Source organism: Lolium perenne, chromosome 2 (genome assembly GCF_019359855.2).
Source record: "Lolium perenne isolate Kyuss_39 chromosome 2, Kyuss_2.0, whole genome shotgun sequence".
Classification (NCBI taxonomy): Eukaryota; Viridiplantae; Streptophyta; class Magnoliopsida; order Poales; family Poaceae; genus Lolium; species Lolium perenne.
Window position 1 is genome coordinate 41,220,600 of NC_067245.2, and position 19,525 is coordinate 41,240,124.

At 44.7% G+C, this 19,525-nt stretch overlaps 1 protein-coding gene across 1 annotated transcript; it reads left to right on the forward strand.

Moving 5' to 3' along the window:
• Window positions 1-3,783: 3,783 nt before the first annotated feature.
• Window positions 3,784-5,020, forward strand: LOC139835460 (uncharacterized). The gene is made up of 2 exons (XM_071825313.1): window positions 3,784-3,984; window positions 4,505-5,020. Exons 1-2 carry the CDS (start codon window positions 3,784-3,786, stop codon window positions 5,018-5,020), a joined length of 717 nt encoding a protein of 238 aa, XP_071681414.1.
• Window positions 5,021-19,525: the final 14,505 nt, after the last annotated feature.

The following is a 19,525-nucleotide window of genomic DNA, read 5'->3' on the forward strand; positions in this document are numbered from 1 at the left end:
TTAAGTATTCGGAAAGTATGAGTTGAGGCATATGGATCAAGAGTGGGATTTGTCCATCCCGATGACGGATAGATATACTCTGGGCCCTCTCGGTGGAATGTCGTCTGATTAGCTTGCAAGCATGTGAATGGTTCACAAGATATGATATGCCACGGTACGAGTAAAGAGTACTTGTCGGAGACGAGGTTGAACAAGGTATTGAGATACCGATGATCAAACCTCGGACAAGTAAAATATCGCGAGACAAAGGGAATCAGTATCGTATGTAAATGGTTCAATCGATCACTAAGTTATCGTTGAATGTGTGGGAGCCATTATGGATCTCCAGATTCCGCTATTGGTTATTGGTCGGAGAAGAGTCTCGACCATGTCTGCATAGTTCACGAACCGTAGGGTGACACACTTAAGGTTTGATGTCGTTTAAGTAGATATGGAATATGGAATGGAGTTCGAAGTTTTGTTCGGAGTCTCGGATGGGATCCAGGACATCACGAGGAGGTCCGGAATGGTCCAGAGAATAAGATACATATATAGGAAATCACTTTCCAAGTTTGGAAATGATCCGGCGCATTTATGGAAGGCGCTAGAATGTTCTAGAACCTTCCGGAAGAAATCACCATGGAAGGTGGAGTCCCGGTTGGACTTTGGACTCCACCAACCCTAACCAGCCAACCAAGTGGGAGGGTGGAGTCCATGGTGGACTCCACCTCCTTGGTCGGCCAACAAGGGGGGAAGGGGAGAGTCCCTGTCCCTCTAGGTTTCGTCCATATGGCAGTTTTTGAATTGGGGTCATATTCGAAGACTTTGGGCAAACCCTAGGGATTCCACCTATATAATGAGGAGGAGAGGGAGGGGGCCGGCCACTCTAACCACAAGTTGGCCGCACCACCCAAGGGGCATTGGGGTCGGCGCCCAAGAGCCCCCTCTCTCCCAAACCCTATCTTCTCCCTCCTCCTTCTTCTTCCCCAGCGCTTACGGCGAAGCCCTGCCGGAGATCTCCACCACCACCGTCACCACGCCGTCGTACTGGCAGGATTCCGAGGAGGATCTACTACATCCGCTGCCCGCTGGAACGGAGAGAAGGACGTCGTCATCAACAACGAACGTGTGACCGAGTACGGAGGTGCTGCCCGACTGTGGCACCGTCAAGATCTTCTATGCGCTTTCGAAAGCGGCAAATGATCGACTACAGCAACAACGAGATCTAATCTCGTAGGCTTTGGAAATCTTTGAGGGTTAGTCTCATGATCTTCTCGTTGCTCCCATCTTCTAGATTGGATCTTGGCTTGTTATTCGTTCTTGCGGTATGAATTTTTTTGTTTTCTATGCTACGAATACCATCGGCTTCTGGGTCTAGTGGAATCATGGTCAAGTTTTATAACTTGTGCTTCACAATGATCCTTTGGTCTTTTGCTCGGGCCTTGAGCCGGCCCACCTTGTCTTGAGCAACGAAATGGTTGCCCGCATCTCACGAGCCACCCGGTATAGTGGCCTGACCAAGCTCCTTGCACCTACATGGTTGGGTATTTGTTGTCAACGACTGCTTTGTTGTATGAAAAACCAATCCAAGCAACATGAAACTAATAACATCTAATAGAGAGATTAGGACTGCTTCGTGTTTTATGTTACATTATTGTTGATTACACAGCTTTTTTATAATGGAAATATATTAATATCAAGAAGAAATACACCCACCCTCTCTATCTACATAATTTCAAGAACTTGTGAAGACATTAAGGATGCACACAACCAAAATTCAAAATTCGAAAAATAAAGAAAAAAGACCTGCCAAGTGATTAACAATTCGCAGCAACTAAATTGTATGATGTCGCAAATCACCAACCATGAGGCTCACCAACATCACGCGCATGATTTTGACGTGGACCTCGTCACGCAAACGAAACCTTAATCATGTAACAACTGTAAAGAATCTTCTTCTTCGCATCTAGAACCACGCCTCCGCCATCGTCTCGAACTCAATAGGGGCCACCAAAAGCTTCTATATTTCCTAGCATAATCGCCTCCAGCTCATTCAACACCATGATGGTGGTGTGGTACCCAATGGTGCCAAGGTCGACGAAGCGGGACTTTCCAATGTGACTCCTCAAAACCACATACATGATTGGATCCTCTTCAATCCATAGGTCTAGGAGCGCCATGCGCTTTTCCATGAAAACCACTTGAGAAGATGATCCAAAACTTGAGTAGCCGATGGAATGATAGACGTTGTCGACATGAACCAGAGTTTGAAGCCTTGCACTTCATCATCCAGTTGATGGACATCATATTCATCAACGAGTTGACAGACATCAAATTCCAAGCATAACCCAACGACTTGAAGGAACCGCTAGCCCTAGGCAAGGCTAAGATTGGCGGCAGCCTCGGGTGGTTGTGTTGTACACGAGCTTGAACTATAAATGGGCATGCATTTACCCTCTCGGTTCTCATTTAATCGAAATCTATACATGCATCATGGGGGAGAACCGAGAGAGTAGTAAACTTGCCAGCTAAAATAACTAAGACTAGTCACAATGAGAGTATCATTGTGAGTAGTCTAAGAAATTACTACTGGCAAATGCAGAGACGTATTAATGTGAGCTCACGGTTGAGAGTGGATACCACCATTATGCCCAAGATACGGCAAAAGCCGGTGAGCTGCCTAGAATTACACGAGCAAGAGAGCTTGCGCAGAGGATCCAAGGGCAAGCAAGAGAGGTGGCACTGAGCAAGTCAGTGGAAGTGCGATCCGGACCGGGCAGAGAGCGGCCGACGCCATGAACCGTGGACCAGCCCAGAATCCAGATCGCACGCTGTTCCCCCGAGATTCCCTCCGCGTTGCAGTGTCATTCGCCCGATCTCAATCGGACGGATGACGTTCCGCTCGGGGAGCGTCAGAACGGAATTCTGCGGCCGTTCCGTTCCGTTCCGTTGATGGCGCGCGCTCCAACGTGGACCCGCCACCGGCCCGACGGTGGTGACCGACCGCGACAGTTCGTTGGGACCTCCCCGCTCCCCACTCTGACCCTCTATTTTTTGTCTTTTTTTTTTTGGGATGGTTCTCTCTGGAAAAATAAATATAAAATGATGCCTCATGTCCAACGTTGTTAATTTCAAATTCCATCGCTTTGCATTTTGCCAACAAGCTCATGGTGCTTGCGATTTCTTTACAACGTCAACACATATAATGTACACCACACACGCATGCACACATGGCATGAGTCGGCTGTACTCCCTAGTCTACATTCTATAAATTTTAAGGCTGATTGGCAAGTTATTTTATTACCACTAATTCGATACTCCTCCAATTTTCATGAATAAGGCGTCCTCGTTTTTCATGTTTTATCTCTGATCAAGAATTAACCCATTAGCATCATTAGGCTGGTGCCAACGCGACGGCTTGGCTGGCGGCAATCGCCGCCGCCGGCGAAGAGAGCGAGTGGAGTGGCGGGACAGCGGCTGCTGGCGCCGGGCCGGTACCACCCGCCGCCGCCGGCTACCGCCCGCGTTGGGGCGAGAGCGAGGCGGGAGCGAGGCGAGAGGCGGGGCGGCGCGGTGGCGAGGCGGGGCGAGAGAGGGGCGGGCGACAGCGCGGGCGAGAGAGGGGCGGTAGTAGCTGAGGTGGCACGATCTGATTCGTCCACCTCAGCTAGCCGTTGGGGTAGCCGTTGGTACTTCAAAAAACCCTAAAATTTCAGCCCCCCTCTATAAATACCTCCATATGGTTTCACTCACTCCACACCCATTTCATCTCCTCCACTCTCCATTTCCACTCCTCTCAACGCCATGTCGTCCAGCAGTTCGAGCGACGGAATAGAGGGTGATCTGATCGATGCATTCCAGGCGGAGTACGAGGAGGAGATGCTGAACGAGGAGGAGGAGCCAAGACGGCCGCGACGCCGCCGAGAGTTCATCAGACGTGATCGTCTGGGTGCAAGCGATCGGCTCTTCGAGGACTACTTACCCTCCGAGCTTCTTTCGGCGAAGGTATCGGATGAGGCGATCCCTTTTCCTGCGCATTGTGGATAGATTGGGAGTATACTCTCCGTATTTCACCCAAAGACATGATGCTCTCAACCGTCCTGGTCATTCTCCCATACAAAAGTGTACTGCGGCTTTGCGTCTGTTAGCTTATGGAGCCTCTGCAGATACAATAGATGAGTGGCTTAAGTTAGCTAGACAAACTACATCAGATTGTCTAGATAGATTCTGTGAAGGCATCATTGCCTGTTACGGGGAGACGTTTTGCCGTCGACCAACTGTCGAGGATACTCAGCGTCTGTTAGCGAAAGCCGAGGAGCGTGGCTTTCCGGGGATGTTAGGGAGCATCGATTGCATGCATTGGCAGTGGAGGAACTGCCCAGCGGCTTTTGCTGGTCAATTCACAAGGGGAGACATCAAACACCCTACCATAATCTTAGAAGCCGTTGCGTCGTATGATCGCTGGATCTGGCATGCCTTTTTTGGAGTGGCCGGGTCCAACAACGACCTCAATGTACTCAACTAGTCGCTGTTGTTCACGGATGTGCTTAGGGGAGAAGCACCCGTAGTGAACTTCACGGTGAATGGACACGAGTACAACTATGGTTACTACCTTGCCGACGGCATCTACCCCTCCTGGCCGGTGTTCATGAAAGGTGTTACTCTTCCACAAAGTGAAAAGCAGCGAATGTTCACTGCTGCTCAATCAGCTTGGCGCAAAGATATCGAGTGTGCCTTTGGAGTGCTGAAGGCTAGGTTCAACATTCTAGCAGTTCCGGGACGCTCCTACTCGAGGCGTACTCTTGGGTTGATCATGCGTGCATGTGTCATTCTGCACAACATGATCATCGACGATGAGCGTGGTACAAATTTGGAGCAAACCTATGAGATCGTTGAGTCCAATGTCGGCCCTGCAATACACCACCATGCACCACCAAGCCTAGCAGCCAGGATTCAGATGGACAACGATATGAGGGACTCACCGGTGTATACACAGCTCCAACAAGATTTGATAGAGCATGTGTGGGCTCATAATGCCTAGATTATGTAATTTTTTCAAATTTTTATGTAATTTTTTCAAATTTTTATGTAATTTCTTTTTATGATGTAATCGGTAACAATTTTAGTTCAATAAAATAATTTCCTTGCATTATTTTTAATATTATAATCTGAAAAAGAAATGCTAATGTCGAGGAGAGAGAAAAGCTGATGTGGAGGAGAGAGAAGTGAGAGCTCTCACTATAGCCCATGCATTGGCAAGGTGGGGTGAGAGTGGGGTGAGAGTGAGGAAAAAAGCTGACGTGACGGGTGAGAGTGAGGCTATGCATTGGCACCAGCTTTACAAAATATTTTTCCATACGAGTCAAGGCGACTGCAAGCAACGGCTGTGTGAGAGAAGTAGAAATCAGTACTTCTATTTCTGCTCGCCGCTCGGCTCGCTGGGGATATTTCTATCTCGTCGGAAAAGGAGGCCGGGGGGCGTGTGTGGGATTAAAGAAAGGAGAAAGGTGAAAAGGAGAGCGGAAGAGGCGGGAGGCGAGCACAGTGATGGCAGGGAGGCAGGAGGCGCAGAGCTTGGTGGGGACTGCCGCGGCAGGGAAGCATGTACTCATACTCCACCCCAGTAGACCGTATCGTAGACTGTGCAATGGCGTACAACTGGTTAAAGGTGAAAATTGCACAGCTCAAACGGCAACTACTGTACCGTAGGACGGTAGGAGTAGTGAATGATGTAGGAAGCAGATTCATTCCGTGAATGAGCACTGTGCTTCTGGTTTTCAAAATATTTAAAAATTGAATATCTATGTTTCAGAAAAATGTCACATTTATTCCGTGAATACATAAATATGTCTTGAATACTCGTGCAAAATTTCGGTGCAAAATGTGTTGTATTTTTGAGCTATATAAAAAATAAATTTGTGGCTACGTATAGGTGCAAATATTTGACACAAATATATTTGACTAAATATTTAGGAAAATATATCTACATCTACAATATTGAATGGACACATTAAGAAAATATACTTTATGGTGAATATATTGACATTGATTTAGTATTGTAATTGTTTATATTTTTGTGTATAAACTTAGTCAAACTTGAAAAAAGTAGTCTTTTGAGTAATCCTTAGACGCTTTACATTTTGAAACAGAGGAAGTATAAAATACCAACAAATCAACAAAGAAATTTCGAAAAACTCCATCGAAGCACTCCAAAGACGTCAAACATACTCTGGTTTAGTGTCGGTCAGTGACTTTGGGACTGAGGGGGTTTTTTTTGCATGTTTTTGTACTAGTTCTTTTTGTGGTTGGAAGGAGAGGCGAAATTACCAGGTGGGTTTCGATAGCCTCGTGCCCACCATTTATTTTTAGCAAGAAACAAGAAAATTTTATGCCTCAATCATGGTTGATTATGAAAGGTCAAGGTTTTGTTAGAGAGGGGAGCCAATACAAAATGATGCCAAACGTAGTCCCTTAACAACCTAAGAGCATCTCCAGTCACGTCCCCCAAATAACGTTTGGGGGACGGCAGACAACAAATGGGGAAAATCGCGTTCCAGCCGCGTCCCTCAAACAGCGTCCGGATGCATGATTTTTAATAGAGGGAACCACTCCATGTGGGAAAAGTAGGTGAGAGAAAGTGTGAGAAAAGAGAATGACATGTGGGGAGTAGGGGCTGCATGCATGCGTCCGGACGCTGTTTTTGTGTCCGGCGTCCCCTGTAAAGGGTCTCTTTTTGGTACAGATTTTTCGTCTCTTTTTGTCCGGCGCAGTCCTAAACGTCCCCCAAATCATTTATGCCGGACGTTTTTTGTGGGACGTGACTGGAGATGCTCTAAGCCTTACGATCCTAGGTGCACAACCAACCGTGCATCTAATTTTCAAAAAAAATCATTGAGATTGCTGGGTGTCTTTTTTTTGAAACTATGTTGTTATTCCTTCCGATCCATAATAAGTGACGTGATTTAAAATTAAGCTAAACCCATGATAATTACTATAGAATCGGAGGGAGTAGTTTATTATTATTATTATTGAACGGAGGGAGTATTTTTTATGCCTACCCTACATTTTCACTTCGTAATAATATTATTATTATTTTGAAACTATGATGTCAGTCCCTCCGAACCCCAAGTGGGAGGCGTGCCTAATTATTTCTTGAAATTTTTAGATGAAATGTTTCTTAATTTTGATTGAACATGCATGCATGTGCTCAGTTTGACTTTGATGGCCATTTTGCTAGAACAAGGGGACATGTAGCGAGAGATCTGTCCCGATATCCGCCGAGCCAAGAAGCAAAATCCATATGTGCGCGAACATGCCTACAATACCTACTAACTTAGCCGTCGGATATGCTAACGATACAAATACAGACGTGATAATTAGTCGACCTGATTACATAAACTAGTGTAGAGTGTGCCCCCGAGCCTTATCTCCCTTGGGCGTTCACGATGAGAGCCGCCATGAATGAACCATGCATGCACTACTACTACGTAGTACACTAGCTCGGTAGTCATGTTAATTGCTCGAGTTGAATAATTAGAAAGCAATCCTTGCCATTACCTCAAAAAAAAGGAAAGCAATCCTTGCCATCATCATGGCTGCACGCGGGTGAGGATGAAAAGGAGCAGGAGATCACGAGAATCTGGAAGCTTTTGGATCCCCGGATTTGTTTCGTGCCTAGGTGCGTTCAGGGGCGATTTTTTTAATTAATACACTTTTTAATATTAATTCCAGAAATAATATTCGTTTTCAGCAAATTTCAGAAATAATACACCGTCGGGGTGGTGGAACCCAAATTTACAAAATCGGGTTTGAGGAGCCCGAGACGAGGCGAATCTGCCGTGTCAGGCCAATTTCGGGGTGCCCCTCCCCGAAGCGTGGCTGTCGGCCACCGAAGGCCCGTGTCGGCCTGTCCCCTGGCCAGGGGCAGACGGTGTTGGAGCGAGGAATCCCGATGCGGCAATTTCGGGTGGGGCGACCCTGACTCGGGCGATTCGGGCGCACTGACCCCGAAGTGCGGCAGATTAAATTCGCCTGCAGCGCTGCTCGACGCTCATCTTCCTCCTCCAGCTCGCTCTCAGTCATCCGCTCTCTGTCTCTCTCTCGTTAGCTCTCAGTCCAGCACCATTTTCCTCGTTTGTGAGCGATTTATCCAACCATTTGTTGTAGTTTCACCACCAAATGCTGTAAAATTAGCTGATCTATGGATGGGTTAGTTTTTGAGGAGTTTTGGTGGAGGTGCTGTTGGTGGTGGTGGAGCTGGTGGTGGTGGTGGAGCTGCTGGAGGTGGTGCTGCTTCGTGGTGCTGCTGCTGCAGCTGCTACGTGGTGGTGCAGCTGCTGCGGGGTGGAGGAGCTGAGCTGCTGACGGAGGTGTTTGGCACGCTTCAAGGGTAAACCCTAATTCCTGATATTAGATGGTGTAATCATAATGCATGTTGCGTTCGTTAGCTTCGCACATTAGTTACTGAAATATGTGCCGGTAGAAAGTATTTATTTAGGACTGCAGGTGCTAGATTTTTATTTATTTTAGAGTGTAGGTGCTAGATTTTTTTGACGAGTCTATAATTTGTATAGGTGAGGAGATATGTCAGATAGAGTAAAATTTGTTGTTTACTTCGGTCATGGCACGGTCCGAACAACTCCGATGGGAGCTGATTTGAGCGAGTTTCAGTACGAGGAGTTGCATCTGACAAACCCAAAAACATGGCGAGTTAGTCAGTTGAAGGACTGGTTGACCGTGAATTTCAGGCTTAATCCCGAAGCATACACAGTTGGTGTGCATGCTTTGTGGAGCAGCTCAAGTACCCATATTTTCTGGCGGTTGAAGCCGATTGAGCGGACCTCTCAGTGGGTGCACTGGTTGGAAGCGTGCGAGCGCAGGGGAACTCACCCCATCGCCTTAATGCTTCCCGAGGCGAAGGTGGTGAATTCCCAGGAAGGCGAGGGTGAGTTCCATCCAGGCCAGAGCATTCAAAGTTCTGATGCTGGCGGCAGCAGTTTCCAATCCGGGCAGAGTAGCCATGCAGCAGGTGGTCATGACGGTAGTGTCGAGCTTGAAAGCGAGGATGAAGAAGAAGAGCAGATGCAAAACATGATGGACGAGGAAGACGAGGATGGAGTGGACTATGAGCTTGACTCAGATGAATCCGGTGGATCCGATACTTCAGATGGTAACGAAGAGGAGGATCCGATCCCCTCTTCTTGGAACCATGATTTGTCGGAGGCAATGATAGTCGATGATCGGCACGATTCTGCCTGGGAGTACAACATGAACACCATCTCAGTTGGTGCTAGATATGCTGACAAGAGACATCTGCAGGAAGCAATCACTCAGTATGCAATGAACACGCAAAAGGTATTCAGAACCACCGTTTCAAGTCAGAAATTCTTGACAGTGGTCTGCAGCGATGCTAGATGTCCATCAAGGGTGCATGGGTACTGTCCGAAGTATGACACAACAGCGGCAGCCACCTATCAGAGGGAACTCGCCCTCACCTTTTCAGGCTGGACCACCACTGAGGCGTTGATACGTCGCAAATGTATATATAGTTTTTGATGTTCCATGCTTGTTTTTACACCAATTACTATATGTTTTAAGGGACTAACCTATTAATAGTTGCAAAAGTGCACAAGTTCTTGGTTTCAACTTTGTTGCGCGGGAAATAGGCAAATATGGAAGGAAATAGCTCATTATGGTGAAATCTGGAATTTCCCGGAATCTGTCCCTGCTGAACACTTTTCAAAGATCGCTTCGAAACTCCATCAAAACGACGTCCAATGGAAAAGTCGTAAACTACAAAGTTGTAGAGAATTTCAAGCCGAACAATTTTGACATCTTATTCGTGCAGAACGGACAACGGATGCATCCGGCAGAGCAGAATTACTGCGGAGGTTCGTGCAGTCTCGGGACTCCGAAAGTTGGTGACGTATTTGACACAAACTCTTTCCATACCTGGATATTTCGGCCCAGCCACGAGTTGTGAAGCTCATGAAGGACAGAGGGGAGTCGAAGGTTCTAGAGGTGCCCAAGAGCCCTTGGATCAAAGGGGCATCCATCTCATGGCCTAGATTGCATCTCCAACACTATATATTGACGGGAAACCCCTATTTTTGGAGGCCCCCAAGCATTGTCACGAAAATCCTCCTCCTTGGCAGCAACCAAGGAGGGGGAAACACTCATCTACACCAGCACCAACCCAAGGAAGAAGAAGGCTAAGGGGCGGCGCTCCCCCATGATGCCGGCGGCGGGGAAGGAGTCCCCCGCGTCGCCGCCGCCGCCCACGCCTCCGCTTCCCGACGCTCCTCACTGAGCCCTCCAACGTCTTCACCGCCATCTCCATCACCAACTCCTCATTGTATTCAGTGGTCCATCCTCTCACAAACCTCTGTACCGCCCTATGTAAACATGGTGTTTGATGATATAAGTTATAATCCTATGATCTATGTCATGTTGCCATAGTTTATTTGTTCTTTGATTGATTGGTTGTTTCTCTTTGGTTCATTAGAGTTGTATGTTGATATGTTACCGTCCTTGGTGCCCATTATATTTGTGCGCGCATGGATCAAGCACCATAGGGTTGGTAGTACTTGTATACTAGAAGGGGGAAGTCCCCCGGAGTGACAGAAACCTGAGGACGCGAACCGGATAGTTGCATGTATGGGAGTAAGAGGACCATTTACTTAAGGCTATGGTTGGGCAAACCTTAATGCTTGCTAGTATTTACGGATGTTTGCTAGCAAGCCAATCATATAGTACTTGTAATCCCGGAGGGAGAGCATGTATATTTAGCCTCTCCTAGATAGAAAGCTGCATCGAAGACATTGAACCCAAGATCTTCACTAATTGATCTTGGACAAAGCCACCACTATTACCACCGCCTTTCCACACTCATGGTACTGTTAGTTTAGTTTGTTTTATTGCTGCAGCACTAACATTTATTCCGTGTATTTTATTGCTCTGCAAAGTCACCTCTCATACCCGTTATCGCTCTAGTTTTATTTCCTAGATATTGCAAACGCTTAGTGTGCGTAGAGTTGTATCAGTGGTTGATAGAACTTGAGAGAATGTTTATCCTACCTTTAGCTCCTCGTTGGGTTCGACACTCTTACTTATCGAAAAGGCTACAAACGATCTCCTATACTTGTGGGATATCAGGCGTCGAGGAAGGGGCCGTGGTCAGCGAGATGACACTCACTGAGTCATCTGTACGGAGGAGACTTATTACTACTACTATTTCCCTCATCTAGTGTATGAGTACTATTTGTATGCACCATGTATGACTACTATTTGTATCGACCATGTATCACTACTATTTGTGTTCAACAAACATTTCAAATTCAACATGAAGTGATAATTAAGATACAACTTACTAATACGTCTCCAACGTATCTATAATTTTCTGATGTTCCATACTCGTTTTATGACAATACCTACATGTTTTGCTCACACTTTATAATGTTTTTATGCATTTTCCGGGACTAACCTATTAACAAGATGCCGAAGTGCCAGTTCCTGTTTTCTGCTGTTTTTGGTTCCAGAAAAGCTGTTCGGGCAATATTCTCGGAATTCGACGAAACAAAAGCCAAACCTCCTATTTTACCGAGACGGACCCAGAACACCGAAGGAGAGACGGAGAGGGGCCAAGGGGGCCCCACACCACCTGGCGGCGCGGCCAAGAGGGGGGCGCGCCCAGCTATGGGGTGGGCCCCCCAGGTACCCCCTCGCGCCGCCCTTTCGCCTATATATTCCTCGCGACGCGAAAACCCTACATCAATCTATCATACTCCAGAAAGACTCCAGGGGCGCCGCCACCATCGCGAAACTCCATTTCGGGGGACAGAAGTCTCTGTTCCGGCACGCCGCCAGGACGGGGAATTGCCCCCGGAGTCATCTCCATCGACTCCACCGCCATCTTCATCGCCGTTGCTGTCTCCCATGATGAGGAGTGAGTAGTTCTCCCCCGAGGTTGAGGGCTCTACCTGTAGCTATGTGGTTCATCTCTCTCCCATGGTGTGATCTTTATGAATATGTAGATGTTACTCTTGTCTATTATGCACTCTAGAGGTTATTTTAAATATGAACTCCGAATGTTGTGGAGCTTGTTTACTCTGGCTTGAGGGAGCTCTTGTAGGCCTACACAATGAATGGTGTTTGTTATCCAACAAGAGAGTGTTTGAGAGTAGTACTTATTTGTTCATCTATGTGATCGTAGGCTTTGCAATCTAGATGTCATATGCTATTCAAGTGTTTTATTATGTGAACTTTGGAGTTACTGTGACCTCGGTGTAATGGTGACAGTGTGTGCGCCGTGTGTAACTCCCTTATGAATTGTGGTGTGTTAGTACCTCCTATGAATGCTCACGGTGACAGTGTGGGGTGTTTATTAGTACTTGGGAATATGCCCTTGAGGTGTGCTTTTGCACACTTGCCCAATGAATTTGAGTTCTTTATCCAACAGGAGAGTAGTATGATGAAGTGCTTATATTTATATTCAATTATGATTGCAATGTTGAGAGTGGCCACTAGTGAAAGTAGGATCCCTAGGCCTTGTTTCCAAATACTGTAAACATCGCTTATTTACTATTTTACTACATCTTTACTTCCTGCAATATTTATTTCAGATCGCAATTACCGTTTACCACCATCTATACCACCTGCGTTTTAATATCTCTTCGCCGAACTAGTGCACCTATACATCTGACAAGTGTATTAGGTGTGTTGGGGACACAAGAGACTTCTTGTATCTTAATTGCAGGATTGCTTGAGAGGAATATCTTTGACCTCTACCTCCCTGAGTTCGATAAACCTTGGGTGATTCACTTAAGGGAAACTTGCTGCTGTTCTACAAACCTCTGCTCTTGGAGGCCCAACACTGTCTACAAGAATAGAAGCACACGTAGACATCAAGCTATTTTCTGGAGCCGTTGTCGGGGAGGTAAGGTAAAAGGTATTCACATCCTCCGACTACTAAGCTATTTCCTAGCACTGTTGCCGGTGTGTGAGTGCTCGAAGCTATCTCCTTTAGATTCTGCAATTTTATCTTTTCGTCTCTTGTTTTTATTTTCACTAGTTAGGCATAATGGAAAACAACAAAAAATTTAGTGAGCTTTTTAATCTTTTTCCTGAGTTAAGACATGGATTGTTTGATGCGGAAATTAAAAAACCTATGGAACCTTATTTGCATGCTAGTAGCAATGTTATTAGTATGAACGCAATTACTGCTAATGCTATGGAAAAGTCTAAGCTTGGGGAAGCTAGTTTATATAAAAATAATCTTTTTTGCTCCTCAGCTTTGGAAGAAATATGTTGCCTTGATAATGCTTTGTCTCCAATATGTGGTGATTCGAATGATGCTTGTGATATTCCAAATCCACCTACTGAAAGTATTCCCTTCAAGATACCTATGAAAATTGTTGAACTTGCTGTGAACAATTGCTATTTTGGAGATGGGACTATCCATCCTAGTGATCATTTACTCTTTATACATGAATTATGCGAGTTGTTCGAGAGTGCAGGTATTTCAAAGGACCAAGTTAAGAGGAAGCTATTCTCTATATCTCTGAAGGGCAGAGCTGCGGAATGGTATAAGATGCTGAAGAATGGTCGATCTATTGGTTGGGAGGAAATTGTACCTCTCTTTTATTCTAAATTTTATCCTCCTCATGAAGTGCATATTGATAGGAATTACATTTATAACTTTTACCCTCGTGATGGAGAGAGTATTTCCCAAGCATGGAGGAGATTGAAGTCACTAATGCTCAAATGTCCCATTCATGAGCTCCCCCGTAATGTTATTACTAATAATTTTTATGCAAGGCTTTCAGGACATCACAAGGACTATCTAGATGCCTGTTTGGAGGGATCTTTCACAAGCAAGGAGGTTGAAGCTAGATGGGATCTTCTTGAAAGAATTCAAAGCAATACTGAAGATTGGGAGAATGACAAAGGTAAAGAATCAGGTATAAACTACGAGTATGATTGCATTAAGTCTTTCGCTCAAACTGCTGATTTTCAAGAGCTTAGTGCTAAATATGGTCTTGATCCTCAAATTATGGTTGATTGCTATAGAGCCTTTGCTTCTCATATTAATGTTCCTAAAGAGAATTGGTACATGTATCATGAACCTTTTAAAGACACTTGCATGGAAAATGAAATTGTTGTTAATGATTGCAATAAACATGCTCAAACTTCTGAAAATGCTATTTCTTATAAGCATGTTAATTTTTGTGGAGTTCATAGACCTTGTGAAAAGAATAAAATTGAAGAAGAATATTGTATCCATCACATGAATGAAAAAACTAGAAAGTGGTCTAGGGCTCTAGATGATCTTGGTGAAAAATTTTGTGCCCTCTATCCTTTTATTTGTGAACTTTGCCATAGAGTGGGTCATTTTAATTTTCAATGCTCCTTGATACGTCTCCAACGTATCGATAATTTCTTATGTTCCATGCCACATTATTGATGTTATCTACATGTTTTATGCACACTTTATGTCATATTCGTGCATTTTCTGGAACTAACCTATTAACAAGATGCCGAAGTGCCGATTCTTGTTTTTCTGCTGTTTTTGGTTTCAGAAATCCTAGTAACAAAATATTCTCGGAATTGGACGAAATCAACGCCCAGGGTCCTATTTTGCCACGAAGCTTCCAGAAGACCGAAGAGGAGACGAAGTGGGGCCACGAGGTGGCCAAACCCTAGGGCGGCGCGGCCCCCCCTTGGCCGTGCGGCCCTATGGTGTGGGCCCCTCGTGCCCCTTCCTGACCTGCCCTTCCGCCTACTTAAAGCCTCCGTCACGAAACCCCCGGTACCGAGAGCCACGATACGGAAAACCTTACTGAGACGCCGCCGCCGCCAATCCCATCTCGGGGGATTCAGGAGATCGCCTCCGGCACCCTGCCGGAGAGGGGATTCATCTCCCGGAGGACTCTACGCCGCCATGGTCGCCTCCGGAGTGATGTGTGAGTAGTCTACCCCTGGACTATGGGTCCATAGCAGTAGCTAGATGGTTGTCTTCTCCTCATTGTGCTTCATTGTCGGATCTTGTGAGCTGCCTAACATGATCAAGATCATCTATCTGTAATTCTATATGTTGCGTTTGTTGGGATCCGATGAATAGAGAATACTTGTTATGTTGATTATCAAAGTTATGTCTATGTGTTGTTTATGATCTTGCATGCTCTCCGTTATTAGTAGATGCTCTGGCCAAGTTGATGCTAGTAACTCCAAGAGGGAGTATTTATGCTCGATAGTGGGTTCATGTCTCCGTGAATCTGGAGGAGTGACAAGAACCACTAAGGTTACGGATGTGCTGTTGCCACTAGGGATAAAACATTGGTGCTATGTTCAAGGATGTAGTCACTGATTACATTACGCGCAATACTTAATGCAATTGTCTGTTGTTAGCAACTTAATACTGGAGGGGGTTCGGATGATAACCTGAAGGTGGAGTTTTTAGGCATAGATGCATGCTGGATAGCGGTCTATGTACTTTGTCGTAATGCCCAATTAAATCTCACAATACTCATCATAATATGTATGTGCATGGTCATGCCCTCTCTATTTGTCAATTGCCCAACTGTAATTTGTTCACCCAACATGCTGTTTATCTTATGGGAGAGACACCTCTAGTGAACTGTGGACCCCGGTCCAATTCTCTTTACTGAAATACAATCTCTGCAATCTTTGTTCTCTTGTTTTCTGCAAACAATCATCATCCACACTATATATCTAATCCTTTGTTACAGCAAGCCGGTGAGATTGACAACCTCACTGTTTCGTTGGGGCAAAGTACTTTGGTTGTGTTGTGCAGGTTCCACGTTGGCACCAGAATCTCTGGTGTTGCGTCGCACTACATCCCGCCGCCATCAACCTTCAACGTGCTTCTTGACTCCTACTGGTTCGATTAAACCTTGGTTTCTTACTGAGGGAAACTTGCCGCTGTGCGCATCACACCTTCCTCTTGGGGTTCCCAACGGACGTGTCAACTACACGCATCACTCCTCCAATGATAATTCGAACCTTATGAGTGCTGAAAATTTGTATTGTAATGATGAAATCACTCCTAATCAGCATGATGAACTTACTTTATTTTTGGGGTGTGAAGAGTTATTGAGAAAAACTTCTTTGGTGGATATGAGTGCTCTTGATATTAATAGTGTCCTGCATGGGTGTCTTTCTTATTGCATTGATAATTGCCACACAAATACTTACATACAAAATATTTTAGAAGAAGACACTTTGCCAAAATATGATAGGACCGCTGTGTGTTTCGAACTTATTAATGAAAAGGAGGAATCCTCCCAAGTTTCTTCTATTGTTTCTGGAAATAAATCAGGTTATGTGGAGAAGCCTCCCTTCAAGCCTCTTCCTCCTAAAGAAGGGAACGATGAGAAGGAAAAGAAGAAGAAGAAGGGAACGAAGAAGAGGAAGAAGAGGGGGAATAAAAAGAAAGAGGTAACGGCATATCCCCGCGTGTATGAGATAACGATAGGTAACCGTAAGTATGTTGCTCCTAATGATTCTTATGATAATGAATCTGAGTACAATGATGTTCCTATGCCCTTTACCTATATTAGTGATCATGATTTGGAAGAGCACACTACGTTTGATATTAAAGATCTCTGGGACACTAATTATGAAAATGATGATGTTAATAATTGCCATAGTATTAGTACTATCCATGTTTCTTTCCATAATGATATAGAAAGTTCTAAGCTTGGGAAAGTTGGTTTTGATGAGCATGATATTTTTAGCCCCCCAGGCATGGAGGAGAAAATTTACTTTGGTGATACTTTACCTCCTATATATGATGATTACAATGATGACTATCATATTTTCGGTCCACCTACTATTGAGGAGAAGATTAATTATGATTACAATATGCCTCCTATATATGATGATTCTGGTGATGAGAATAATAATGATAGCTATCTTATTGAATTTTCTCCCACTACAATTAATAATAATGACTATGCTTATGTGGAGAGTAATAATTTTATGCATGTAGCTCATGATAAGAATGTTTCATGTGATAGTTATATTGTTGAGTTTGTTCATGATGCTACTGAAAATCTTTATGAGAGAGGGAAACATGGTTATATGCATCTTAATAATATTAAGTTTCCCCTCTTTATGTTGAGAATCTTGAAGTTGCGCTTGTGTTGCCTTTCTATGCTTGTTGCATTATGCTTACATGACTTGTTTATTTACAAGATTCCTTTTCATAGGAAGTGGGTTAGGCTTAAATGTGTTTTGAATTTGCTTCTTGATGCTCTCTTTTACTTCAACTCTTATTTCTTGCGCGAGCATCATTAAAATTACTGAGCCCATCTTAATGGCTATAAAGAAAGCGCTTCTTGGGAGATAACCCATGTTTTTATTTTACTACTGTTTTGTTGTGTCTTGGAAGTTGTTACTACTGTAGCAACCTCTCCTTATCATGTTGTTGTGCCAAGTAAAGTCTTTGATAGTAAAGTTGATACTAGATTTGGATTTCTGCGCAGAAACAGATTTTTACCTGTCACGAATTTGAGTAGATCTCTCTGTAGGAAACTCGTAAAATGCTGAAAAAATTCATGCGTGATCCTCAGATATGTACGCAACTTTCATTCAATTTGAGCTTTTTCATCTGAGCCTGTTAAGTGCCTCGAAAAAATTCATGTTTACGGACTGTTCTATTTTGACAGATTCTGCCTTTTATTTCGCATTGCCTCTTTTACTGTGTTGAGTGGATTTCTTTGTTCCATTAACTTTCAATAGCTTTGGGTAATGTCCAGAAGTGTTAAGAATGATTGTGTCCTCTCTGAACATGTGAATTTTTGATTATGCACTAACCCTCTAATGAGATTGTTTTGAGTCTGGTGTGGAGGAAGTTTTCAAGGATCAAGAGAGGAGGATGATATGATATGATCAAGAAGAGTGAAAAGTCTAAGCTTGGGGATGCCCCCGTGGTTCATTGATGTCTACGTGTGCTTCTATTCTTGTAGACAGTGTTGGGCCTCCAAGAGCAGAGGTTTGTAGAACAGCAGCAAGTTTCCCTTAAGTGGATCACCCAAGGTTTATCAAACTCAGGGAGGAAGAGGTCAAAGATATCCCTCTCAAGCAACCCTGCAATCACGATACAAGAAGTCTCTTGTGTCCCCAACACACATAATACACTTGTCAGATGTATAGGTGCACTAGTTCGGCGAAGAGATAGTAAAACACAAGTAGTATGGATGTATATGAGTAGCAATAGCAATCTGAATAAAATATGGCAGCGAGTAAACATGCAATAGAACAGTAAATAAACGGAGATTCGATATTCGGAAACAAGGCCTAGGGATCATACTTTCACTAGTGGACACTCTCAACATTGATCACATAAGAAAACCACTCTACACTCTCTTGTTGGATGACAAACACCATTAGTTGTGTAGGGCTACAAGAGCACCTCAATGCCGGAGTTAACAAGCTCCACAACATTCGATGTTCATATTTAAATAACCTTAGAGTGCATGATAGATCATTGCAATTACACCAAGTACTAACATAGCATGCACACCGTCACCGACAGACTATGAAAGGAGGAATAGATCACGTCAATACTATCATAATAATAATTAACTCCATAACCTACAAGAGATTATGATCATAACCTACGCCAAGAACTACACTATGCACACACTGTCATCATTACATCATGAAGGAGGAATAGAGTACTTTAATAACATCACCAGAGTAACACAACTAGATCACAAAGAGAGAGATGAACCACATAGCTACGGTAGAGCACTCAGCCTCGGGGGAGAACTACTCCCTCCTCATCATGGAGACAGCGATGGCGGTGAAGATGGTGGTGGAGATGGCTTCCGGGGGCAATTCCCCGTCCCGGCAGGGTGCCGGAAAAGAGACTTCTGTCCCCCGAATTGGAGTTTCGCGATGGCGATGGCTCTGGAAGGCTTTCTGGTGTTTCGTCAATCCGTGTCGAGGATTTAGGTCAGGAGGCATCTTATAGGCGAAGAGGCGGAGTCGGGGGGGCCACGGGGCCTCCCCACAATAGGGGGGCGCCCCCCCCCCTTGGCCGCGCTGCCCTGTGGGGTGGGGCCCCCTGGCTCCCCTCTGGTCCCCCTTTGACTTTCTGGAAGGTCCCGGGAAAAATAAGATGTTGGGCATTGATTTCGTCCGATTCCGAGAATATTTCCTTTGTAAGATTTCTGAAACCAAAAACAGCAGAAAACAGGAACTGGCACTTCGGCATCTCGTTAATAGGTTAGTTCCGGAAAACGCATCAAAACGATATAAAGTGTGCACAAAACATGTAGGTATTGTCATAAAACAAGCATGGAACATAAGAAATTATAGATACGTTTGAGACGTATCAAGCATCCCCAAGCCTAGTTCCTACTCGCCCTCGAGTAGGTAAACGATAACAAGAATAATTTCTTAAGTGACATGCTACCAACATAATCTTGATCAACATTATTGTAAAGCATATGAGATGAATGCAGCGATTCGAAGCAATGGTAAAGACAATGATTAAACAACTGAATCATATAGCAAAGAC